This window comes from Carlito syrichta, unplaced genomic scaffold (genome assembly GCF_000164805.1).
Source record: "Carlito syrichta isolate Samal-C Ts95f unplaced genomic scaffold, Tarsius_syrichta-2.0.1 Scaffold148703, whole genome shotgun sequence".
Classification (NCBI taxonomy): Eukaryota; Metazoa; Chordata; class Mammalia; order Primates; family Tarsiidae; genus Carlito; species Carlito syrichta.
This window is the reverse complement of record NW_007092799.1, coordinates 78,765-87,964: the sequence shown is the minus strand read 5'-3', so window position 1 is coordinate 87,964 and position 9,200 is coordinate 78,765. Positions and strand designations below refer to the sequence as shown.

At 38.4% G+C, this 9,200-nt stretch overlaps 1 protein-coding gene across 1 annotated transcript in view; it reads right to left on the bottom strand.

Moving 5' to 3' along the window:
- Positions 1–9,200, bottom strand: part of SYTL5 (synaptotagmin like 5) — a gene marked incomplete at its 3' end in the record, with an annotated part of 83,886 nt that overhangs the window by 9,169 nt on the left and 65,517 nt on the right. Inside the window, exons 9-11 of the mRNA XM_008050524.1 lie at positions 8,427–8,519; positions 7,789–7,854; positions 4,310–4,488 (exon numbers count right to left, since the gene is read on the bottom strand). Of these exons, the coding sequence (XP_008048715.1) occupies positions 4,310–4,488; positions 7,789–7,854; positions 8,427–8,519 (338 nt within the window). The remainder of the gene's footprint in view (positions 1–4,309; positions 4,489–7,788; positions 7,855–8,426; positions 8,520–9,200) is intronic.

Here is a 9,200-nt window from a genome sequence, read left to right as displayed (position 1 = left end):
ATTTCCTACTTGCACAGCTCACAGGGAACATCAAACTTCAAATACCGAAAATGATTGGCTTACGGTGCACCCTGAATTTGGATTTCCTCCTTGGAAAGAATGTATGTATTCCTCCAAGGTGACTCTCCCTATTTCTAATACTAATGTATCCATAAGTGACTGGAGTTGTCATGACCCGACTACAGATCTCCGCCCTTATGTGGAACACAGTCCTAATTTCTTGTGGAAGAACTCCATACCTAAACCTATACCCATTACTAGATGGAACGTTAACGGATGGGTCCCCCCAATATTAGTAATGAATGATGGTAATAAACAATCCATACAACCTAATATTTGGAGAGCCTTAGCTGCTACTAAACCCATAGTTTTACATCGTCCACAGGGACAAACTATATATAATATAAGAGCTTGTTTGCAATCTCCTTATGCCTTTTTAGTAACCACTGATTATGAATCTTTTGGAATTTCTTTTGATGGGCAGAAATACCAAATTTCTTGTAAAAACTGCAAATTAACTAATTGTCTTACTTTCTCTTATTCATATAAAGGATTTATTATTCTCCGCTGACCTCCTTATTTGATGGTTCCTGTAAAACTTCCATCTCTTTGGTATGATGAATATAGTCTAAGAACATTATATGAGCTTAACTCACTGTTGTCACGACCAAAATGATTTATAGCAACTTTAATTTTAGGAATTACAGCTTTGATAGCCATTGCTACTTCAGTTTCAGTTTCAGCCATAACCCTAGCTAAAGAAGTACATACAGCTACATTTACAGATCAGTTATCCAAAAATGTCTCATTAGCTTTAGCAGCTCAAGAAATTATTGACCAAAAATTAGAAAGTAAAGTTAATGCATTAGAAGAAGCTATTTTGATTATAGGACAGGAACTTGTAGCCTTGAAAATTAAATTGGCTTTGAGATGTCATTCAGAGTTTAAATGGATTTGTGTCACACCTCTCCAAGTGAACAAGTCTATTCATACCTGGGATAGGATTAAAAATCATATCTCCAGAATTTGGAACCATTCCAACATAAGTTTGGATCTCTCCAAGCTTCATCAGGAAGTACAAGACATTAGCTCTGCTGAAAAACAATTTGAATTCACCCAATTGGCTCAATCAATCTTTAACAATTTTTCTTCATTTGTCAATCAAAAATCATTATTGTCTACATTAATCAATGTGGGAATTTGTGGAGGAATAATCTTGCTACTGTTATGTTTGCTTCCAGTCATCTTCAAATCATTGAAAAATAACATCTCTCGACTAAGCACGGAATTTCACGGCTTCATATTAAAAAACAAAAAAGGGGGATATGTTGGGAGCCAGCCTTGGAGGCCCACCTGATTGACAGGGTCCGGGTGGGCCGAAGACCCTGGGCCACAGGGCGAGCCCAGGAAGCTGAGGCCCTTCTGTCTTTCACCTTTGCTGTTTGATACCGCCGAAGAATTCTGTGCAGTCGTGGAAGAAGAAAATGGCATGTTTATGTGAAGTACTCACAGCTAACCTGGAAACATCATGGTTTATTTTTCCATTTTTCCCACTATGCCACTTGGCCTTTTCTAACATATGCAAGGGTTAAACTCTGAAACACATCAAGAATGCTTTATTTCACTTGGTTATAAGTTACTAGATATTGCTTAAGTAATAAATGATATAAGTATATCCACTCCTTATTTGATTTAGGATTATGCAGTTTAGTGTTTAGACATAAGGATTTTTAAAAGCACAAATTTATAATAAGTTCATTATGAATTCATTATAAGTTCTAACACTTAACTAGGAGTTGTGTAGGTGATTTATAACACTGTTTTCACTACTTAGGACAAAGATTAATATTAAGGTTTTTACTTAATTCTATAGTTAAAACTATAAACTTAAAACTCTAAGTTAACATTTATAGAGTGGGTTTTCACTGAACTCAGAATATAATAATCAGACACTTTTATGACAGATCAGTTAAAACAGAAAGTAACCTTGAGGGGCCTGGGAAACATTACTAAAAGCTTCTTTTGAGTTCTCTTTAGAAACAAGCACTGCAAGATAAAAGTAACGAGGACATCTGGACAAGGGAGGCGATCACAGGACTCTGAAGAACATAAGAGCCTAAGATGAGAATATTCCTGACACATAAAGAAATATACACTTAAAGAAACTTTCTTGAAACATTTGTAATTTGGGACATTGGACTGAGAGTGTCATTGTTGGCTTTATGAATAGGACTTGTCTAATGCCTATGAGATTCCTGGCTTATTTGCTACTAAAGCCACTGGGAATCTTGGTTTGTTTGCTACTAAGACCACTAGCTGGTAACTTTTAAAAGACATGAATGTGAAAGAGTTTTCTTTGTCTTGCCCCTTCAGAAATGGTATAAAAGCTCTGTATTAGTTAACATTAAATTGTCATCTGTTCAAGAAGCAGGTGTCCATGTATATGATCGTCGTTCGTTACCTATCCGTCTCTCCTTCAACACTTCCCACGACCCTTGTGGGGCGGGCCCCCGCAGGTTCTGGAGTCAAGACAACTGGTTTGGAATCACTCCATGTCTCACAGGTTTTGGGGACCTCATGAATTTACTTAACCTCTATGTGCCTCAGTTTCTTCATCTATAAAACTAGAATAATAACAGTGTCTACCTTATGGAATTTTGAGGATTAAATTAGTTGATACATACAAGGAGCTGCCATATCACACTACTTAATAAATGTAATATATTATTACTATCAATGGTCTCACAAACCTTGGAGCCTATATGCCTCTTCATTCCTAGTCTAGCCTTCTGACATCATGGTAATGAATGAATGAAATAAAATAGGGAAAAAGAAAAAAAATAACAACCCAAAGTCACGATAGCAAGGTGTTTTACCAATACCTTTCCTTGAGCAGTCTCAGGAACCTCATGGAGCCGGGCCATCACAGTAGAATCAGAAATGTACAAGATGTACTAGGTACAAATGTACAAAATGCTACCAGAGTTCTAAAATATAACTGCTGGACTTTTAGATGACCCCTTTTCTAGCCGGACATGGTGGCGTGTGTAGTTCCAGCCACTTGGAAGGCTGAGGCAGAAGGATCCCCTAAGCTCAGCAGGTCGAGGTTGCGGTGGCTGTGAGCATGCCACTGCACTCCAGCGTGGGCAACAAGAGTGAGACTCCAACAAAAAATAAAATAAAATAATAAACAAATAATTTTTAAAAGATGCCCCCTTTTCACGCTAGTCAAAATAATTACATTATTCCTGCAACCCTCTGAAATTTAGTTGAGGGAGGTGGATCAGTCTGTAGTCAGAATTAGTTAACTTGTTTGTCTTAGGATAGTTGGAAACAGCTTCACTGAGTTACTTATTGGACCTAGGTCATCTATTGTACAGAAAAGAGTTAACAGCTGTCCTGAAACTGCTATTCCTCTACATCACTATTTGTTAGGTTGGCCCTTGGGCGGTGTCTGGGAACTTGAATTTCAGGAAAGCTTCCACCATTTCCATAACTGATAAAAGTGGCTCATTTTGCCTATTTGTACAAAGAGTATGGCTCATGCTGAACAGGTGCTTTCTTTCTGGGAGACTTGAAATTTGGTATGTGACCAGCTAAGTTTCTAACAAGCTTCCCTGGTAGACAACATTTCACAAGCATTGTCACAACTAATTGCTGGAGGAATTAAGTGCATTATACGTGAATCCACTGGGAGATGATCCTTAAAAGCTTGAGCCTGGCTTCTTAAGAACTTTTCCCATGTGCCTTTTCCCTTTGCTGATGATAGCTACATGCAGAGTCCTGTGAGTCCTTCTAGTAATCGTTGACCTGGCAATGGCCATGAGGACTCCTGACATACCTGTATAACTAACTTCTCTCCAACACGCCATGATCCGTACTCACCCTCCTAGGTTGATCCCTAGAATCCTGTGAGCCTCATAATTGCCCTCTTGAGTTGTTCAATTGGTTAAGAGCTTGGTAATTTTTTTCTGGAGGATTTCTCAGAATAAAAATCAATGGACATTTTGTATATCCTGGGTGTGCCAACATGTCAGCATTCTACCTTGAAGAGTTGCCTCTGTGTAAACTACAAATATGTCAGTCATATCATGTTGAGTACGGGCTTTTGAAAGTCAGGTAACCAAGGACACAATCATTATACATGTACTTCAGAAAATATTTAGAAGTTTGGGAAAGGAGAAAAGTGACAATCCAATCTCTAAGAAGGTTCCCAATCAAGAGAAATGATAAGACTCTTATAAAAAAGAAACATACATAAAAACAAAGGAGTGATGGAAATAGCCTGGGGGACATGCTATGTGCTTACGCATCTGTCCTCTGTTTCTTTTCATCTCCTATGGCCAGATTTCTGCAATTCTTGACAAAAATGTAGAGGCCGCCAGTTTTGTAGCAGTAGCTGATATGGAGAAGGATTTCACCACTGACCTTCACGTTGCCATAGTCTCCTGTCTCACTGTAAACACTCATCATGCTGTTAAGGCTGGTCTGGAATAAAAAAAATGAAAAATGGCATCTAGTGTTATTCTAGTGTTCTCTTTACAGAATCAACTTCCTTTATTCAATTACAGTCTCTGTTCTCTATAATGAGCAGGGACGTCTAGGGTGTGGAAAGAAAGCAAGGGTCACTTGTTTTGCTGGTGTTTATAAAATCCCAGACTGAGAAAAGACAACAGTGCTAGTACCATTAGTAAGAAGGCAGAAAACTTGCTGAGAGGGTAAGCCTTGACTTTTTTGGTTAGTGAATACCCTTTATTTATTCACTTATTCTAATGAATACAGAGTCATTGAGGCATTCACAATCTCACCTCTCCTCCATTCCTTCAGCTTTCTTTCTTTTCTTTTTTTTTGGCAGACTCAAGTTTAATCTTCTTTAAGGTCTAGAATACATTGATCAGGATGAAGAATAGCTGATCTCATATTCTGTGCTAGCAGGAGCCAAGCCTTTCTCTCTCTGATACCCACAGGGTGTCATCATCATCATGGCCAGTCTCTGGGGAGCCAGAGCTACAGCTTTAACAAGGACATGCCAGAAGAACCTCATATACCCACAGCTGCCACGATTTCCCCCAAATGAGTAGTTGTGAGTAATGTAAGACTATGGCTTTGTAAATCTCTATAAAATAACCCAGAAAATTTAAACAACCAAATCACACATCAACCAATCAACAAAATATTTCTTTTAAGTTCAAATCTGCTAGAATGAGTGAGGGATTTTGACAAGACACAAATGATATGAGACATATTTTAAATTTTAGTAGTCTCCTTTAACCACAGTTACACTTTCTGTAGTTTCAGTTACCTGCAGTTAACCATGGTCCCAAAATTTCAAATGGAAAATTCCAGAAATAAACAATTCATAATTGTCTGTTGTTCTGAGTAGGATGATGAAATCTTGAGCAACTGCATTTTATCTCACCCTGGACGTGAATCCTCCCTTTGTGCAGTGGATCCATGCTGTAGACACTACCTACCTGTTAGTCACTTAGTTGTCTTGGTTATCAGATTGAATGTCCTGCTATTGTAGTGCTTGTGTTCTAGTTGCCCTTATTTGACTTAATAATGGCTCCAAAGCACAAGAGTAGTGATGCCAGTAATTCAGATATGTCAAAGAGAAGCCAAAAAGTGCTTCCTTTATGTGAAAAGGTGAACTTGGCATTCCTTGGCTAGCATTCAGTACTATATGAGGTTTCAGGTATCCACTGGGGGTCTTGACATATATCATATATATCCATGGGTAAGAGTGACTACTGTAATATAATAAAATTTTCTTTTTGCACTAGAAGCAAAATCTCTGTAACTTAGTAACTGTCACAAAAGACTTAGAAGGCTGTCATGAATGACCTAATATTTTAAAAATTCCTCTTCTAGGAATCACTAGGTAGTAAAGACTATGTTGGGCACAAAGGGAGCTTAGACTTTCCATTTTCCATAATTTTTTGAAAAAGTCATTATGTTCTTCCACTTGCTCAGAATAGAGAGTGGCCAAAGAACAATGTAAGTGGGGTGGTTCGTATCTCTTCTAAGCTTAAGTCAAGAGCAAGAGCAAATCAAGAATTCCATAATTATTTGGAAACTACAGCTTAAGGAGAGCCAGTGAGTGACATGATTTGTATTTCTTACGCCTAGAAGAAAGCAACAGCATTTTTGTGTTTAGCAGGTGGGTTTGAGTAGTGTTTTTCAAACGTTAATTGCATATAAATCACCTGGGAATCTTTTTAAAATGAACTTTCTAATCTCATCATTCTAGGGTGAGATCTGACATTCGGCTTTTCTAACAAACTTCTAGGTCTGCAATTCCCAAATGGTGTGTGTTGAGGTATCTCAGAGCACCATAGCAAACTCAGAGGGGAACCACAGGATATTTTAGATTTTCAAGGGAAACACAACATCTATCAGGCACCATGTAAGCTACTAACCAGTAGCTCATAGTTTCAACGTTAACTCACACTTTATTATTTTCAATTAACTCCTTTCTGTTTGAAGCTGAGTTTCTGCTAGTTGCTGCAACAAAAAGCAAGTATTGCATACAACTCAGCGTGAAACGGGAAATGAAAGTAGATATGTACAATCAGATTCCAAGGTTTGAGAAACTATGTGGTGCTCAGTAGACACACATATTCTATTAGTAAGTAATGAGGGCTCTTTCAGAATATAATAAAGCCAGGTTCGGTGGCTCAGCCTGTGATCCCACACCTTTGGGAGGCTGAGGTGAGTGGATTGCCTGAGACCCGCCTGGGCAGCGAGACCTCATCTCTACAATAAATCAAAAAATCAGTCAGACGTGTTAGCGCATGCCTGTAATTCCGGCTACTCGGAAGGCTGAGGCGGAAGGATCGCCGGAGCCCAGCAGGTTGAGGCTGCGGTGGCCGGGAGTGGCCACTGCACTACAGTCTGTGTGACAGAGTGAGAATCCAACTCAAAAGAAAAAAAGAAAAAAAAAGAATATAATAAAACATTGTTTTTCTTTCAACTTACTTGTGTTATTTTTTTCAAATGGCTTCTCAGTTGTCAGGATACAAGTACTTAGTAAGTTGTTTGGATCTAACGACTTAAGACATGGACTAGTCAGATGTTACTTTTTTACCCAGGAGCACCCTGACAGAACTATTCAGACTCTGGCAACATTGTGAACTGAGAAAGTTATGGAGGAGTGTCCATGGATCATGCTTTGAGTATCAAAGGCTTCAAGAATAAGCCCCGACATCCTCATGTTATACATGAGAAAACCCTGGCACACAAAAACTATTGGCAGTGTCAAGACATGAAACAAGATCTCCAGGTATCTACTCTGAGGGCCTTCCCACCATACTTCACTTTTATCACTTATTTGTGTCTATATCACATCCCCTTTGTAGTCACATCTTCAAAAAGGATCTTTTTGTAAGCAGAGTGATCCTATGGATAGAAGGAAATTTAAGAACTCACAAATACTGAGGCTCGGGGGAAAAAAATAAGGCACTTATGGAAATTTTACTACTAACCAAACTTTATGTTCTTAACCAAGACAAGGCTATGATTGAAAATAAAGATGTTTACTCCAATGTCTTGTTAATGATAAATTATTCTGGAACATATGTCTTTTGACTGGCACTCAGATTTTTAAGTTTAATGAATTGGAATATATGTGCTCGATAACCTCATTAATCTTTTAAAAAAGAACCACTGGCTAATTGTACACAAGTCAGAAAAAATAAATGTGCAACTTGCCATCTAATCATATTTCCCAGACCATGAAATTTGTGAAGTATGTTTGGAAAGAAGGAAAAGGAAAGATTGAAAACTCACAGTGTCTGAGTCAGCATCGGGAACATTTAGGTAGCTCCACTTTCTGTCAGAGCCTGCTCGAGAATTCTTTAAAGAATTTGTCCAAAGAGCAAAAGAAAAAGAGTATTAGAGTAACAGATATCAAAGAAGCCAAAAAAAAAAAGTCTTACAGACAAACAGACAGATGCAAGGACTCAGCAGCTCCTAAGGCCTTCCTCAAAAAAAAAAAAAGACCTTGAACACTAATGTGAGAAAGGGCTTTATTTTGCAGGCAGTGGGAAGCTATAGTGAGGAAGAAACCTGATTGGATATGAAACATAACACATCCATGGAGGACAGCTGGGGAGTTGAGAGAATGGTGTCAGGGAAGTTTGTTAGAGAGAATTGAAGTTAGTTATATTACTGACCGAGCCTGTATGAGAGTGTGAAGCAATTTTAAAATCTAAACAAGGACTGTGGAAGGAGAAAAAAGGAATCAGGAGCCTTAAAAAAAGCCCACACAAAATTAGACTAAAAAGTACTCTGTGGGCAAAGGGCAAGCAAGAGCCTACAATGACTATCACACATTTTCATAAGAACATTCATATCTCCTTTAGAAATACACAGAAAATCAACAATAGAAAGAAGGAACTTTCCGCATGTGTCAGAGAATTGCTTACAGTTGACAGGCCGCTTGCCAGACTGTGAGTGTTTGCAGATAACTGGGAGGACATGAAGCCATCAACGCCTTCTTCAATCTCTTCCAAGGAGTCCTAAGAAAGGAGGGGGAAAATGGTTTGGATTATCTCTTTCCTAAAGTGTCTTTTCACTTGAAAAAATACTTTTCCCCATAAGTATTTGAGAATCAGATAAAAATATTTAGAAATCACGCTATTCCTAGGTTTTGCTTCTTTCTTCTCCAATCTGAATTATACCTTCAGGGGAGAGGGCAGGGGTAGGGAGCGAAGGGGGAATCTCCCTTCTAATGGTACTTGCTTTATGGAAAGAACATGAAATTTGGAATCATACCGACACGGGGTCAATTCCTACCTCCCTGATCTCTAAGGTGATTCATGTTGGGCAATGTACTAAAGTTATTTTAATTAAAAATATGTGTGTGTGTGTGTGTGTGTGTGTGTGTGTGTGTGTGTATAACACATACTGACAAGACAGCAAAATATGTCTCAAACCATTTTTCTAAGTAAAGTAACACAGGGTTGGTAAACTAAATACTGCATGTTCTCACTTCTAAGTGAGAGCTAAGCTATGGGTCTGCAAAGGCACACAGAGTGATATAATGGACATGGAGACTCAGAAAGAGGAGGATGGGAAGGAGATGATGACTGAAAAATCACTTATGGGGTAAAATAGGCACCAGTGCATGAGAGCTCCCTTTGCTCCATACCCATGCCTGCAAACAGTATAGTCAGAGTTTTTTTTGTTTTTGTTTTTTT